Source organism: Merops nubicus, unplaced genomic scaffold (assembly GCF_000691845.1).
Source record: "Merops nubicus isolate BGI_N331 unplaced genomic scaffold, ASM69184v1 scaffold4946, whole genome shotgun sequence".
Lineage (NCBI taxonomy): Eukaryota > Metazoa > Chordata > Aves > Coraciiformes > Meropidae > Merops > Merops nubicus.
This window is the reverse complement of record NW_008616800.1, coordinates 26,263-44,261: the sequence shown is the minus strand read 5'-3', so window position 1 is coordinate 44,261 and position 17,999 is coordinate 26,263. Positions and strand designations below refer to the sequence as shown.

Here is a 17,999-nt window from a genome sequence, read left to right as displayed (position 1 = left end):
ATAGAAAGGAAGGAGGAGGGGAAAGTTCCTGTTCAAATACATTTTCTACACTTGCCAAAGAATTTATTGTTGTATTCCTACTTCCAATAGCAACAGCTCTACAACTCAAATTCTTCTGCATGAACAGACCCTAGATAGGACTTCTGGATTCAGCTGTAAAGAATATTGTAAGACTAAAATTAATTACTTAATTAAAGAATATTGCAAGAGTAAAATTATTAAGAATTCATAAACTTGTATGTTCAAGTTTAATGACTGGCAACTTACAATGCAAGCACACTGCAATTTTCAATTGTAAGTTCACATAAAGAAAATTTTGAAGAGTATTTAAATACATATTTGGGATCAGGATTTTCTTTTAAGGATTTGGAAAAAAAATGTAATAATTGTTGTAACCATAATAATTAAATTGTATTAATTTTTTATTCCATACCAGAAGGAGCGGTGACTATTTTAATAACACATAAATAAACACACTTCTGTGTTGCCATTGGGTTGGGAGGAGGAGAAGGGGTAGCATTCATTCCTCTGCTGCAGCAGCTGTTCAGGGTTACCTTGTATCTTCGGATAGTTAATTTTCTCTTTCGTGTTTCAGTGTTTTGGTGGAGCAATGTATTGCACATCTGGAAAACCTGCTGCATAACAGCATCTTGTCTCAGGTCATCACGCCCCTTCAGCAGAAACAGAAAAAGCCATTCAAGAACACAGCAGCACAGAAGGTCTTGTTTTTAAATCAGGAAGTTATTTAAAAAAATTCCACTAAACACAAATTATTTTCCCACAGGAATCACCTGTAATAGAATGTAATTAACAGTTAGTTTTTCTCTGTATTTGGTTTTGTAATAGTGCTCAGTTCCTTAAGTAGAGCCATCATTAACTTAAATCATCACCTTTTTCTTCTTTGTTTTTGACAAATGTTATTTGGTTAAGGTTTCAATCAACCTGTATGCCTCATGGTACCCTTTCAAAAAGCAGGTGCTTCATTCACTATATCCAGCAATCCAGCAGACAGCTGAAGCAGCATCAGCTGGCACTGCAGTTCTGATTATTGGGTGCAGACCTAGTGATTCGTGCTTCTCTTTAAAACTTCCAAAACTACCCCACAATTACCAGCAAAACAGAATTCTCCCAGCAGCTGCTGAATATTTACAAAGGCAGACAAAATTCAATCAGCTGAGTTGAAAGAGAAACAGAATTTTTAAAGACTTTTGTTTCTGTGTTCATGTTTTTGATTGTTTCTGAATTGTAATTCTTTTCATATAGGGAAGAAAGAAAAAAAGGGGTATTTAACACCAAGTGCTGATGGCTTTTATTTGCTGTACGCTCCAGGTCACTAGTTGAGACATGACCACAGGAGTCGCAGGTCTGGTAGCTGGCAGGTAAGCTACTGTACATTACATGCATTGCTGAAAAATAATTACAAAAACATTTAATATTATTACTTAGTATTCTATTACAGTTTATATTATATTATGTTTATAAGAGTTATTATTATTTTGTAATTGCCTTTATTAAAGTGTTCCTGAACTGTGAAAACTAACACTGAACTGTGAAGTCTGCTCACTGTACAGAGGTGATACATGAGAAAACTTAGAAGAGAGGTTAAATTGCAACACACCAAGTCTCTTGAGACGTTGTTCAAACTGACAGAACTTACCTTAACCAGCTGCCTCCTTTCTTTACCATCCGATCCTACACAATCTATTATTTTAGGCAGATTTAGGCCTCCTGCTAAGCGAAATTCTGGCTTAAAAGACCTTATTGTCACCAAATTTTCATATCGTCCTGTGGGATCCACCTGAAATCATAATGTAAAACTAATGTAAGCATTACCTCTATTTCACTCAAAGAAAGTGGTAGTGAGTTGTTTGCAAACCTTGTTAGCAGTCTGTATGCTAAATATCAATATGAGTATTCCATCATCTACAAGGATAATCCTCACAAAGGCTACAAAATACGCTGAACAAAGGAGTGAGCTTGATTCCTCCTTGTTCACCTCATTGGTAGAGGGGACGTGGTGCTGCAGAACTCCACTAGACAAGTTCTGACACAGTTTTGGCCCATCCCAACCAGCATTCTCCCAAGAAAATGTTCATATACAGCTGGGAGATGTTAGGCTGCAAATGGACCCAATCTGCAATTGTAAAACTGCTGCAATCTGCAGGATCTGTATCTTCAGCCATCCTCAATCTCCTCATGCCACAAATCAACTCTACTCAGCTGTGAGGAAGTTTTGCTCCAGCTCTTTAAGTTACAGACCTCCAACTACTTCAGAGAGTGTGTACTGGAGATGAAAGGCAAAAAAAAAGGACAAGGGATTTGTACAAAGGAGCAACACCTAGGGCCAACAAAAGCCCTACCAACAAATGCTGTTCAGCACAGGGGGCAATTTCTGGCCTCTGATGTCAAACAGCAAAACCCAGTCCTTTAGCTTGTTTTCTTTAGCTTTCTAGACATAGCCTGAGGGACATCAACACAGCCAAGTTTGGCTTTGTAACATTTAAACTGTAGGTGGCTAGTCCAAAATCAACTTTATGCTCTCGAACCTGCTTATTTTTCTAGGCAGAGCATGTGGCATCTATGGATGAATGCCTTGGCACCCATCCAACCAACCACTTACACTAAGGGGAATGGATCGCTTACTGTTACTGAACAGTAAAAACACAGAAACTGGCCATTTAGGACAGCAGAAGAGGCACATCCATTAATCTCACACCTTTCTGGACATAAAGTGCCTCCCTGAAACTCTGAGCTAGCACCTACAGAACAGGAGCTTCAGTTTTCCAAATTCCCTCTGTGATTTAAGCAGCTCATCATCCCTTTTGATAATGACAGACTAGTCAGTCTAACAGTGGGAGTGGCAAAGGCATCTTCACACAATAAGCCACAACAAGCCTCTACTGAGCAAATACAAGACCTGGGGTCAAGGTCTTCTAAAGCCTAAGGAAACCATCTCACCCTGCCTCTCCCACCTGACAGGGAATTACCCCTTGTAGTCTGACCTGTAAAGAACATAGGAATCTGATGAAGAGATATATACCCTGACTGCCATTATGAAAATTTGAAAATGATTCTACAATTTGATATTATAGTGTATATTTAGTTCAACTTCAGTCACCTTAATTTCCATGGTAGGAACAACAACATCCTCTAGGTTCTTCAGTTTAGTAATTGGCTGGTCAGCTGGAATACTTATTCCTTCTGTAATTAAAAGGAAACCATATTTCTAAATTCAGAACTCTGAACATACACTAAAGTTCATAAAAAAGAGCTTACACTGCATTTGGGTCCCAAAACCTTACTGCATACTTCTGTTCAGCTGATGAAGATGACCACAGGACAACTGAAGTTTTCTGGAGTTCGATACTCAACAAGTCTGAACCTTACCATACAAGCAATTATGACAACTTTTAATCCAGATTAAGTTCTACATTTATTAAAAATGGGAAATTGTGCTAGCATCGTATCTCCTTTAGCTAAATATCCATATTTAGAAATACATTTTTAAATTCAACAAAATAAAATATATCCTCACTATTAAAAACAAAAACCATTTTTCCAAGACTCACTTCTTTGAGATTTCCATGGAGTAGCATCTACATTTGCTAACGTGATGTAGGCATCACAGAGTGCTTCAACGTCTCTAACCATACGAGCTCTCCTCCTTCTTACAGTATTGATTATATTCCTTGCAGCCTCCATTCTGTCCTAAAGAACCTCAAAGGAATACAAATATCAGAACTTGCAAACTCCTTCTTGTAAGATTAAAGATACATCATAACGTGCAGTCAAATAAGTACAATTGAGATATATCCAACATAGGAAAATGCAATAACGGACAGTCCTTTGTGATATGAACAGAAAGAATTTCAATGGAATTCTATGCTGTCTAATCTGAGATAATGAATGAAGTAAAATATTACAGGGGATAGAGAGGGAGCAAATCTGTCCAGGCAAAGTGCAAAAAAAAAGCAAAAATTCTTCAAAAAAAGGGATAGGCACTTATGGATGTTCTTTCACCATCTTCTTGCTACTGTTATTTCTTCCTCACGGAAGATAAAGCCTGTAGGCAAAAGGCAAAAATCTGACCACGCATCCCTTCTAACTCTGAGGGATTTAGGAGTATGATTATGCTAAACTCAACTACAGGTGGGACAACAGAAGAACTACAAATGTGAGAGAAACACAAAAAAAGGTACATAAAAATGTGGTTAAAAAACTGTATTAGTGTGTGGGGTAAAAGAGTAATGACAAATAACCATGCCAGGCCTATATGGATGGGGGACAGAAGGGGCATTAATCTAGATATGAGATGATTCCAAAGATAGGTTGCAACAAAAATTAAGCAGTAACAACATTAACATGAAGCCACAGGTCTGTATTACTCATCATCATGGCTTTACTGCATGAGGCTAAATACTTAGGTGGAATAGGTGTTACCACCCAAAGCAGAAAAAATACTCAATTCAGTATGTAGTTTTAACAATAAATCCACTGAAGTCTTTGTTGCATCTAAAATGCCTTTTACAGAATCACACATCAAGGACATTTATCACAAAATTCTTTGCAATAATTGGGGCTATTTGTTGCAAGAAATGTTAATCAGGTTTTGTTCAACCCCATAATTACTTATTTCACTAATAATTACCAATGCATGCACAAAAGGAGGGTGTTTATTATTAAAAATACTTTCTTTCTTAAAAAAAGTCAGCCAATGAGGTCTATACTAAAGTACCCCTTGACATATTGTTTGTTTTCCTCAATTTTTTATCACAATGAAAGAACTGAATATAATTAGAGAACAGAAGTTTTTGTAGTCACCACATCAAGCTGGGAGATTTCTTTCGGTGCATTTTTAATTAACTTAGTTCTTCTTATTGCATCTGGTTTTGTGAGGAGTTCATCTTTGTTAGCATTTGCCAAAGCAAATATTATAAACAAAGTATGGTGTGGATGATCCAGAGAAATTCTAGACATTAGCTGTCAAGAAAAACAAAAAGATCCCTTTTACTGAAAACTGTACAGATGAAAAAAAATTACTTAATTAACATTATTAATTCTTTTGACCTTCTAAGGTTCCTAGTAAGAAACAAATGTACTACTTGTGTATTTACACAGCTAAAATACATTCAAAGCATATTCCTATATCTGCATGAGAGTATTCTGAAAGAATTGTCAAGAAAATAAATTAAGTAGCAATGAAAAAAGTCCCAAATCCTCTCCCCCCTCCCTACACTATATGGATTTTGCATCACCTATTTTTAATACACCTTAATCACCTACATAACTCATTTAGCTCTAACTGCAGAAGCATGCACTACTAAGCAAATCAAGGTGTCTTTAGACACAAAAAGGACAAATTACATTATTCAGAACTCCATGAAATCCTAAGCCACTCATCATCTTGGTTCCCATCCGAGCAGCCAGCTGGTACATGAGAGGCAAAAACTTGTATGAAGGGATTTTCTCTGCATTTTTCTGTAGTAGAGAAAATGTGGTCAGAAAGCTGTTCTAAACACCAAAAAAAAAAAAATTATACTCTATTAGAGCAGAGATTAGATATATTGACTCACAAATAATTTCTAGATTCTTTGTAGCAACAGACAATCCCAATTGAAAAAAAATTACAGTCTGCTTTAAGGTAAGAAACAACTGTGTGTTTAAAATAGGAGTAAAGGAACACTTTCTACTTTTCAAGTTTAATTACCACACAAAGCAAAGAATTAAATTGTACAGATCTCTGTTACAAACATATCATACAGGAGGTAAGAATTAACAGACTTCCTGCACAATTCTAAAAATGACAGAACCAGCTTCAGAATGAGAACTTTGCTGTTCCCTGGCTACCATGTTATACAGCCAACCTAAAGACATATCCTGTCACCTAAAAGTATACACACTTTTATATAAACTAGTATCCAAGGTGCGTAGAGAACAAGGTGCTAAGAGTGAAAGCTCATAAAAGATGCTTAATCATCCAGACTCGACAAATTAAAATGCTAAATTAAATTAAATCAAATCAAAATATATTGAGAATTACATACAACACTTACTGATGAAAAACCAACTGATGAGCAATGATGACTGAAAAAAGCAAGTTTTGAGGAAGACGCTAAGGAGATGCATAGGAAAACATACTGCACAGCACCAGAATTCATCTTCCAGAAATACAGGAGAAGAAGAAAGATGGATAATTTCATGTCAAAGCATAAGGAAAAGCAACAGCAGACATATACCTTCATCATTTCATTGACTCTATCAACCCCAGAATTTTCAAGCCATAGGGAACAGAGTCGGAAGATCCACATGTCATGTTCTTCTCCACTTAGTAAACAGCTGATATAATTCTCCACTGCTTTACACAAGAAACGTTTACGATCCTCAGTTAGGGCATGTATGGCACATTCATCCAGCTCAAGTTCTCTCTGGACCTTCACTGTATATCTATGAGAACAGACATTATTTTTAATCAACATATTATTTCTTAATGGACTTACAGCAAGGCTGTCCCTAGCTCTCTTGCTTACTAATTAAACCTGTTTAAACTTTCTTGTATGTGCAAATACAGTGAAACAAACAACTGAGAAACTAAGCTGTGGGAGCTATTTGCTTGGTGGATGTCCGTGCAGACCCACCACTCTAAGTAGGTAAATTTGCAGACACTTTTTTTCTTTTTAATTACTTGACCTCAGTGTAGCTGTAAATGTGAGTATCTAGTCCAGATCATTTGTGTGAAGACTTCAGTTTCCAGGAGCTGAAGTTCAATCTTTTCCACTCACTTGGAATTGCTCTTACAAAATCTTTATAGAATGCTGCATTAAGATAAATTCTACTATTTCACCAAATGTGTAATGAAGAAAAATCTCAATCTCAGTCACATTTTCTCTGTCAAACGAACTGAAAAGGTGCAATGGATGCATGTTAATTCCATAATCACCTGTACTGTTTACCTGTCCTCACACTCTTTGGCTTAGTTTTGGTCCATGCTGCCTAGCACTCTACTGGAGCATCTTCAAGCACAGTCAGAAACTATTCACAAGTACTACAGATTTGGCCACTGTTTTGTGGAGAAGGAAAACTGCAGCTGCAGAGATGTGACCCATGCTGCACCACTTGCCCAGAAAATGAGTTAAGATGGAGCCTTTGCTAGCTCCACAGTAACCACCTCTCCATTTGAATGCTCACCTATTTGTCTGGACTTTACGCTCCCTGAGGAGGCCGACCTCCTCCTTGGCCTTCTTCAGTAATGCCTGTTTATTTTCAAACTCTGAGGATTTCATGTAATTCTCAATTCTCTGGTACTGATTATCTGAGAAACGAGCCAAAGACAGGAAAGCCTTCATCTTTCCTTTCTTCAGCTCATCACTGCTGTCTCCACTGTGGCTTGCAGCTATTTCCACAGCCTAAAAGGGAAGTTACAATAATTATAAGGCTGATAATCAGATTAATAGTGCTGCATAGTACTCAATTAAACTCCATTATCACAGAAAAACAGAATGCTTGAGGTTGGAAGGGACCTTTGGAGGTCATCTTGTCCAACCACCCTGCTCCAGCAGGATCACCTGCTCAAACAGGTTATTTAATATTGCCTACGATGGAACATATATGCATATAAAATAAAAGCTATCAGGCTCAATATATTCCTCATAAGTGAATTCAGTTCTTGAAGAGTGTTTCAGTTCAAATAGTCAAAAATGTTATCCTGTATGAAATAGCTTTAATAACCACACAGGAGTCTCCTACAGCTATCTATCTTTCAAAGTAACTAGGCATGAAATTTTACAGCCTTATATCATAAGACGGTGAGAAAAAAATAGAAGACAGTCCAAAAAGTACCAAAAAGAAAAGGAATTATATGTCAAAGTCATGGATTTAAATCATCCATGTGAAGAAGGCATGCATAGAGTAACAGAAAAGCAGCTATGTAAAGTTTCACAACTTGGAATGAAATAAAGAAATGCAGAGAGGACAGCTACTAACAAAATTGTTTCTATTACTGACTAAAGAGTTTTTTAAAAATTTGCAGTACTTTGAAACACTAGAATAAGACTTTCTAGCAAAAATGTAAAGGGAATGTTACAAATACAATGCCCATACTGAAAACATGGTAAGTGAATGATTTGTCCTGAGAAAGAAAGGGTGGGGATGGAGTAGAACAAGAAAGGGCAACTGCACAATATTACACAGAAGTTTCACTGTGAATTCTATTAAGCCATACTCTAAATAGTTTGTAAAATTAACAGTGTTATACAAGACTAGTGCAATATAATGTTTTTGTAAGAAACTATTTTTAACCCAGAAAAACAAAGGCTGCATTGAAAAATTTACTTGACTTTTGAACACTGTATTTTAGTCCAACATTATCTCAATGACTGCACATTTCAAAGATGGAATGCACCTTTTCCAAGTACTTCTGCATGATGACTGTAGGGTTTTCCAAGCATGTTTCTGCTAACCAGGTTCCACATAGCCTCAGGCACTCTGTGTACATCAATTTCAGATGAGGATCTTTCTCAACCTTTGAGAAAGCAAGTTTGGAGAAAGAAAAAAAAAAAGAGGGAGGCATCAAACAAAAATAGCTTTTATATATGAGGTTTTTATATAAAAAAAGCTTTTATAAAGCTTTTAAACTCAGAATATACTTCAAACACTTGGGCCTATTACAGGCAATATATCTTCAGAATCACCATCATCTGCAGCTGTCAATAACCTTAAATCACACTCACATTCTATATTAGACTATATTAGCTTTAACTGTACAGTAGGAAAACTTTACAAAATACTTTTAGTATAGGGTACACATTATAGAACATCTCACCAGGATGGCAACACTGAGTGTGAAATGCTGAAGGACATCACAGCCCTCCAAAACATAAAACCTTCTTATGTGGACAGGGTAAATGTAACACTGGAAGGTGAGAGGAGGACTAAATTTCTGGAGGCCCTCATCAATTGATTCATGGAGCAATCATGAGAATTCAAAGAGAGGAAGAGTGTCTTGATTTTGCCCTGATATGTATGGAAAACTTGGCCCAAATTCTGCATCTTTGAAGTGTGATATTCCCTAATAATGTATATGGATCCAAAGCAAATGTTTATTACCTTCCAAAAATACTCAAAAAAAAAGCTATGATGAGCTGTCAGAATTTATTTTTCCCAAAAGGTCTACAGCAATACACAGATGAAATAAATAATCTACTAGAAGAGGTATAAAAGTTTTTGCTTATAACTGCCTTAATATATGAGGTGGTGTATCTGCAGGTAGCAGATGTGACATCAATAGGTCAAGTTCCAGGGAAACACAGATCTGTAAGACTCTTACCAGAAGTGGACAAATTAGCAAAAGAGAAAAAAAAAAATCCACAAAGAGAACAGATGCACTAATATAGAGAAAAGCCAGAACAGCTTTTGTAAAAGGACACCACAGAATGACAGAAAAGTCAAGGCTGGAAGGAACCTCTGGAGACCATCAGACCCAAGCCTCTGTTAAAAGCAGGGCTTTACATTAAGTTTTCCAAGGACTCTCCTGAACTGAGTGCTGATTATTCATTTTCAGCAAGGGAGATTCCATCAATTCTTTGGGAAAACTGTTCACAGTGTTTAGTGGCAAAGAATTGTCTTCCTGTACCCAGATGGCATTCTCCTTTAAACAACTTGTGCCATTGCCTCCTGCCCTTTCACTGTGCATCTCTGTGAACAAAGTTACCTCCACCTTCACTATAACTACATTTCAGGTATTAGAAGACTGTGTGTGGAATCGTGACTTGTAAAGCGGGGTGATGTATTTTGCTAAGTTTGGACAATCAGCGTGGCTGAGGTTTGGCTTGTAAGGCGGAGGGGACTCACAAAAGTAAAAAAATAGCAGATGTTTTTAGGTAGTGGATTCTGTTGGCTGTTCACCCGGACAAGTATGGAAACATCAGCAAACTTTCTCACAACAACTCTGAGCTATGCCAGGGCTGACAGAGTGCATGGACAGTGGCTTTTGCCAATCAGTAGCTTGCCTTAGGCGTGTGAACAGGCTTGTGAACCTATGGGGCTCGGGGGCTGTCGCTTGTCTGCTAGAAAAGGCTGTAAAGCTTTGCAATAAACGGATTTTACGGCAGACCCCCTGGAGTGCGTCTCTTCTCTCCGCAGCCCCTTCCCGACAACTGTGACTGGATCTCCCCAAGCCTTCACTTCTTAAGGCTGAAAACACCCAGTACCTGCTACTTCTATTCCTTTGCCAAGTTCTCCAACCCTCTAATCATGGTGGTGGCCCTCCGCTGAACCCTCTCCAATTCTTCAGTGTTTGTTTTGAATGGTGGACCAAAACCAGACACATTATTTCAGGTGTGAGCTAAGGAGTGCCAAACAGAGTAGAATACTCATACTTCTTCATCTGCTAGCTAGACTCTTGGTGATGCAGCCTAGGACATGGTTCACCTACATAGCTACAAGGGTACACTGTTGAATCATTTTAGTTTGCTGTTCACTGGGACCTCCAGGTCTTTTGTGGTAAAGGTACACCCCAGCCACTCAGCTCCCTCCCTGTAATGCTGCTTGAGATGATTCTATCCCAGGGGAAGGACTACCCACTTATCTCCTACAACTTCTATTGGCATATCTTCCAACCTACCGAGATCTCTGTGATCCGTGGCTCTTCCTTCCAGACAACCTATCTCTCCAGTTTGCTGTTTTCTGCAAAATTGCTGAGGAAATGCAGTTCTGTCATACAGATCTCAGTAAGAAAAATAGTACCAGACCCAGTAACAAACTCTAAGGAACTCTACTTCTGCCCTGAATCAACAACCACCACCCTTTGAGCTCAACAGTTCAGCCAGTTCTCCACTTATCTTGTGATCTTATCTACCCAGTCTGTATCTTCAGGAAGGATACTGTGGGAGATTGTGTCAAATTCCTTGCTAAAATCAAGGTAGGCAACATCCACAGCTTGTCTTCTGTCTGCTGTGCAAACTGTTTAACCACAGAAGACAATCAGGCTGGTCAAGCACAACAGTTTATTTCTGCTGGCTTTTCCCAACCGCCACCTCTTCCTTCTTGTCCATGGCAACAGCTTCCCTAACGACCCGTTCTGTAATTTTCCCTGGGACTGCAATGAGTCTGACTGCTTTGCAGTTTCCGATCTTGCTTTCTATTCCTTTTATAGATGGGTATCATTGTCTTCTTCCAGTCATCGGGACTTCCCTTGACTTCTATGAAGTTTCAGAGACAATATGGAAGTGGCTTTGACATGATGTCAGTCAACTCTCTCAGCATCCTCAGATGTATCTCATTTCCCAACTCAACTGAACTTGCAGAACTCAACAAGCAAAGGATGATGTAGCTGATTCAGCCTACTCTAACAAGTGCCAACACTCATGTGACATAGTTCTACAAAAGGCTGTTGAAGAAACAAAGTTCCAGGAAAGAACATGCATGATTCTTGGAGAGATGAAGAACTACGACAGGCAACAGAAAAACAGGCCACTTTTTACAATGGAATTATGTCACCAGTTAAATGCCTCCAAGGATCCAGTCATCTGTGCTGTTCAAAAGATAGTAATCTTGAGAAGGTAACGAGCCATGAACACAATCTGGTGATGATACCAAGTTAATCAAGGTGATAAAGACCAGGACAGACTGAAGAACTGCAGCCAAACAATACAGGACAATAAATGGAATGAAAAAAACCTGATGCAATTACCAGCAAAAATAAATAAATAATGCATGAGAGAGGGAAAAAGACTTCTTGTATACAAGGATGGAGCATGAAACAATTATTCCTGCTTGGAAATGTGACTATAAAATGTTACCTCACTATGGACAATGGAGACAAGAAATGTGTTCAGTGTTAGAGCAAAACTAACATCAAATGAATACAGATGGTCAAATGGGCAAGAGGAAGTGGTTCTTAAAACAGCAGGAACTAAGCTGTGAAACTCCTTGTTGCAGCGTTTTCTTGGATATTAAAAGCTTACACAGACACAAAATGTGATTGGACAAATTTATGGTATAAAAACCACTGGAGGGAATCACCTGCAAAGAAACTACCTCTGGTTCAGGCATTTCTTGAGCTACAAACCATCCTGGGGCAGTACACTGGCTGTACAGCCCAACGATTCTCTACGCTTTTTCTCAGGAACTCCACATTGCCTATCACTGAGATCAGACAGAAGGATTTTTGTCTCAGTTCTTGCATTCTGAACTGGAGATGGGAATACAGGATTTGCTTCACATCAATGACATACATTTTCAGAAAGCTTACAAAATGATCAAAGGTAACTGAAATTCAGAAACACTTGCTAACATAAAATCTGATGAGAAAACATTCCCCTGTTTGAGGCACGATACCATATTCACAGGTACAACATAAAACTCACAGCTGAGTGTGCTTGGAAATGGGGGACGATTCAAAAGACATGAACAAGCACCCCAAATCATATCTACTGTGCTCCATGATAATGGATTTGTTCAAGGGACAAAGAAGTCTGCGGTACAGTAGTGAATGTTTGTCAGCCAAAAATTTGCCTCAAGTTTCTGTACAGTTTGTGATACAGTTTCAGTCCCACTGAAATTGAAGCCTCAACTCATATTCCCACCTTTTGCACAAAAACTCCCTACAGGAAATGCCTGCAATAGAGTTATGATTTTTGGCATAAAACGTATTATTAGCGTCTCCCTGTATTAGTCTTTTTTCACACAATAAGGACCACAGATAAAAATCTTCCTTATTCTTCTTCTTCTAACAAAAACATGTAAGCTATTAGAATTCCAAACATACTATGAAATATATGAAATAGTGTGGCCAGCAGGTCTAGGAACGTGATCGTCCCCCTCTCCCTGGTGAGGCTGCACCTCAACTACTGGGTTCAGTTTTGGGCCCCTCACTGCAAGAAAGACATTGAGGTGTCAGAGTGTGCCCAAAGATGGGCAACAAAGCTGGAGAAGGGTATGGTGCACAAGTCTTATGAGGAGCAGCTGAGGTAACTGGGAGTGTTTAGCATGGAGAAAAGGAGGCTCAGGAGAGACCTTATCACCCTCTACAACTACTGACAAGAGGTTGTAGCAAGGTGGGGGTCGGTCTCTTCTCCCATGTAGCAAGTGATAGGACAAGAGAATATGGCTTCAAGTTGCTCCAGGGAAGTTTTAGGTTGGATATTAGAAAAAATTTCTTCACAGAAATGGTTGTCAAGCACTGGAACAGGCTGCCCAGAGAAGTAGTTGAGTCTCATCTCCAGATGTATTTAAAAGACAAGTAGATGTGGCACTTAGGGACATGGTTTAGTGGTGGATTTGACAGTATTAGGTTAAATGCTGGACCGAATGATCTTAAAGGTCCTTTCCCACCTAAACGATTCTGTAATTCTATGTCTAAGCAATCCTGCTTGGCCATTAGTTTCCTTAACTATTAGCACAGAACAAGATGCTACACCTCCATGTTACAATTTCCTTTAAAACAGGTTGATTTTTTATCAAGGGAAATAATCTCTGATTTTAAAAAGCTATATATTTCCCAGTGGTAGCAGCACTGGAGGCAACATAATGACTCACTTTGAAAACCCCTGATAAGATTTGCTAATACAGATTTTTACAGACATTTTGAGAGCACAGGACAGATTTAGTAATACTGTACACTGCGTTTTAATCTTCTTCCAAGCAAAGAATTCAGAAAATGGAAATAGGATCTTAAATAATTAAATTCCCATAAGTTCATATATTATATAATACATACCTGAAACAAATCTGCATCTAATTTTTTTATCATCCTTTTAAGAATATTCAGTGCAAGACTCTCTTCCTTTTTAGCCCAGAAAACCTGAGCTTCTTCTAGTTGCCATTCAGAAACTTCATAAACTGATGGATTGTATTGTTTGATCTGAAACATAGCTCTTTCTGGAAGCTGAAATTGAAAAAAACATTATAAACAATTCTTTAAGTGAAATACGTGATCTTGCAGCAAGTTTTGCTTTTAAACTCTGTCTCTATTTGCTCTACTAGTGCAGCATATTCTTCCTATCCAGTGCTAAGAATATATTGAATGCAAACAGATGAAGTTATTTTTCTATATACTTCCAGAAATCTGGATTTGCAACAATGGACTATGGAATTAAACTTCATAAGCTCCAAAATAAAGTATCGATGTTTAACTTTTTTGATTACTTGAAGTTATAAAGTATAGAAATTCTGCAAACTCTAGCTACTTAAATAGTGAATATATTACTTTAGCTTAGTAATTATTATTATGTTCAAAGAGTCGCAGAAAAATAAGAAAAATGGCACTGCCATACACTAATTATTTTGTATTCCTCCCATGTTACTTGTATTACTGACGAAGTAACATCCTCATTATTTAGTAATCTGATATCACTATGAAAGTACAAAGAGCAAACTATTGTTTGAACAACATCAGAGACCAAGATTAAAGTGTATTTTAACAAGTTGTCCAGTGAATAACCAAATCAATCAAACTTTTAAGTTTTTTTTAAGTGAAGTAAACTATTACAATGTAAGAAGTGGCTACTTCAATTAGTGGTCAGCATGATGATTCTGTATGGCACACTCTTCCTTCTCTTGAATGATGGTAGTGGCACCAAAGAGGAAGAAAAGGTGTAAGCTGCAAAGAGTGCTTCCTCAAACTTTTCCACATCCAGACGGTTGGCATTGCCAACTACTAGTATCCTAAAAGGAAAAGGTTCTCAACCCATGGTTTGAAAACCTGATACAGCCCAGAAGAATGTTTGCACATAACCTACAACACTGAAGAGGCAGTGTTTTCAGAAACACCACTGGCTCAATCTTTCAGAACCTTGTAATACATCCAAAATATGGTGCCCCAATTTTAATCCTCCGTAATTAAAAATCAAAGTGGAAAAAAAATAACCTCTTCTGAGGCTCTTACAGGACATTCAACACCACCAGTGTTGGTGGATGGGCAGGCATGAGATAAAAAATTTCTGTAGAAGTAATCTTCCCAAAAAATTCTGGAGACACTGAGTAAATTTTGCAAATCTATAAAAGACAGCTGTTCTACTGATTTCATCATTAGTGACAAAAACACTTAGAACCTTCTGAAATCAAAGTGCCCTACAGTTTCACATATGTGAAGTGTTAAACATCTTTCCAGGTTATATATTTAGGTGGAACTATTTTCTGCAGAGGTTCTTGAAGAATGTTGTTGCTCTATAAATTCTTGTTGACTTACTCCTCCAATGTACTACGTCAGACAAGCCACGGCTAACTCTGAACCTTAAATGCAGTAGCAGCTGCAGAAAGCACTGATACTAGAAATCCCACTAAGTCATCACTGAAAGAGATTTACCGCAGTGCAATGGTGCTTTGAGGGTATAAAACTTTGAAGACAATACTAAATATACAGATTCAGTGGGTTCTTTCTGCAGCTTTACTCTGGAACTCTACAAATATGATGCAAGTGAAAGCTGGATGTATAAAATTGCACCAAAGTAAAGTAACAAAGCTATAAGGGTATTCTTCCCTAAAAACTTAATTTTTATATTCTCTACCTCGTAGAGTAGCTTACAGTTATGAACAAAATTCAGCAAATATGCCCATAAATGATGATACAATTTATGAATAAGTTTTACATAGTTTAAATCTCTGTATTTGATCCGTTGAATAAACTTAGAATACAGTTAATCCTTAGTACTGTTAAAAAATGAAGTTCTTTTATAATCTAAAAAAGTATTCATCACTGAGCTTTCCTGGAATTTGATACCTGTGTATTTTTAGCAGTTCTTGCCAATCTAGAGAGCTCCACTAGATGTTTGGTTAGGATGTTTTTAATACATTCTCTTTTGGTATTTTCATTCTCCTTTTCAAGCAAAATCTCCAAAACTACAGTGCGCAGAGCCATAATCGGCTCCTGGAAACGGAAGTCACTGTCCTTGAGAAGCTGGGACTGTCTCTGCCACTTCAAGTAAGTATCATTCAGTTGTTGAGTAGTAACAGATCTGCAATTGTTACAAAAAAAACCCCAAAAAACAAACACAACATATTATTAATTCTCACTAAATATTAGTGAAGCACAAGATGAGTAACGAAAGTAAACTATGAAGGTAGTTCACAATGTACAGTTCAAAACCAACAAACAATCCACAAAATCCTGCAGTGATTAATATACAGAATAAACTGGCCAGCTTCCAGTTTCAACGAACACAAAAACCAAGAAATCAGCATTAGTTAGGTGAACAACTTGACTGTAAATATTCCTGATTAAGCACCAAAAACTGCTGTGTTAAAGGTTCATCAACAAAGGGAAACACATTCAAACACACAGCTACTTAAAAGATTAGAGACCAAGATTTCTATTTTATGATATAGGTCACATAAGGATTAATATAAGAACAAATCCCAAACTGTGACATTGTAGCACTGTAGGTTGTCATTATATGTATTATTTTCTTATATGATTCATTAACTGCAAATAGCAATGGTTCATAACTGGCCATGCTAAATGACTCCAGGATGACTATAAGCCACCAAACTGATAAAGATATAGCAGAAAAAAATCAATGGTAACAGCACTACAGAGATAAACACCTTCCCATGACTAAAATGCAATATTAAGAAATCAGGTAGATGCTATGCTAATAGTAGCCTGTGAAGAAAATTACTCAAACTGAAACAACTTTTAATGGATCTATGGATATCATCAAGGAAATGTACATTTTCCAAAAGGAAACTAGAAAAGGATGACTGATTTACTTTAGTAAACCAAAGACTAGGAAATAAGACTGCTACCTTGAAGTATACCAGGAAACTCGAAACAATGGAAAGAAAACAGTTATTTAAAATAGAATATTGGCATAATATCAAGTAATTAAAACTAGAGGACAAGTAAATCCAGTCTGGAAATCTAGATTTGTCTTAACATAGTAAAGTTAAAATATGTATAATTTTTAAGATGAAGTTTGAGATGTTAATGAATCAAATTTTTTGAGGCAATTTTATTTTTGTTCTAGACTTGATTACAAAAATCCTGAAAACTGAGAAAGGAGTATGAAACAAGCCTGAAAAATTACCTGGAGAACAGCAGACCTATATTTTCTAATTCTCCAATTAGCTGTAGTCTGCAAAGTGTTGGGTATAATGAATAAACAGACTCAAGACTGCCTTTGCACAGCTCTTCTACTTCATTCACTCTATGGATTTAACAGAGAAATAGTAAATTATTTTATGTATAGATATCCACAAAAAATTCTAAATATCCCTAACAATTTCCATACAGTGAACAGAATTTAAACAGTGAAATTAATCCGTTCAGAATTATTTTGTATTATCATTAAAGCTTAAAAAAAAAAAAAGTTTGTCAATAAATGAAAACACAGAAATCATATTTCAAACCCTGTGTGTCAGCTCAGCTAAAGAAGAGCAGTCAGCATGCAAATCCACTTGAGAGGACAACAAAGTCAGGGTTGTACACTACAGGAATTAGTGTATACTACAGGAAATAGATCTTCAACTAGCACACAAATTGTATATGCACAAAAGACAAATTTGAGCTAAAGAACTTAGAAATGAAGTTGCAGTGCAGAAGTATTCTATGCATGAGTCTTTATTTAAGGCCATAAAACCCCATAACAGTCGTTTATACATGACTTGTGACTACAAATATGCACTCTCTGTCTCTCTCTCTCTGTAACAGCAGAATATCTGCATGCAGTTACCTGGCATCTTTAAGACTGTCATAGAAAGCAGAGAATTCCTTATCTCGTAAAGACTGAAGAGCATCATACAGTGATTCATGGTACCCTGGTCGTCCTGTGTCGTCTCTTCAACACAAAACAAAAGCAACATAAAATTTAAATTACATCTCTTTACGAAGAAGTCAATTTTTAGCACATTTTCTGAAGTAGATGGATTGCTGTTTTGTGTGATAAAAAAACAATGCAAACCTCTAAATTTTAATTTAATAATACATAAATTCAAGCTGTTCTTTTAAAACAAAAAAAAACCCCATGAGTTGCCAAATGAAATACAAAGAACATGTTCAAGGTTGT

The 17,999-nt window shown here is 37.1% G+C and overlaps 1 protein-coding gene across 1 annotated transcript in view; it reads right to left on the bottom strand.

The window, feature by feature from the left end:
* The window catches only part of ATM (ATM serine/threonine kinase), a gene marked incomplete at its 5' end in the record, with an annotated part of 50,111 nt that overhangs the window by 5,981 nt on the left and 26,131 nt on the right, over positions 1-17,999 (bottom strand). The window contains 13 exons of the mRNA XM_008942928.1: positions 555-671; positions 1,658-1,798; positions 3,119-3,201; positions 3,570-3,708; positions 4,822-4,980; positions 5,365-5,478; positions 6,237-6,444; positions 7,186-7,403; positions 8,399-8,518; positions 13,715-13,882; positions 15,716-15,950; positions 17,022-17,141; positions 17,667-17,771. Of these exons, the coding sequence (XP_008941176.1) occupies positions 555-671; positions 1,658-1,798; positions 3,119-3,201; positions 3,570-3,708; positions 4,822-4,980; positions 5,365-5,478; positions 6,237-6,444; positions 7,186-7,403; positions 8,399-8,518; positions 13,715-13,882; positions 15,716-15,950; positions 17,022-17,141; positions 17,667-17,771 (1,927 nt within the window). The remainder of the gene's footprint in view (positions 1-554; positions 672-1,657; positions 1,799-3,118; positions 3,202-3,569; positions 3,709-4,821; positions 4,981-5,364; positions 5,479-6,236; positions 6,445-7,185; positions 7,404-8,398; positions 8,519-13,714; positions 13,883-15,715; positions 15,951-17,021; positions 17,142-17,666; positions 17,772-17,999) is intronic.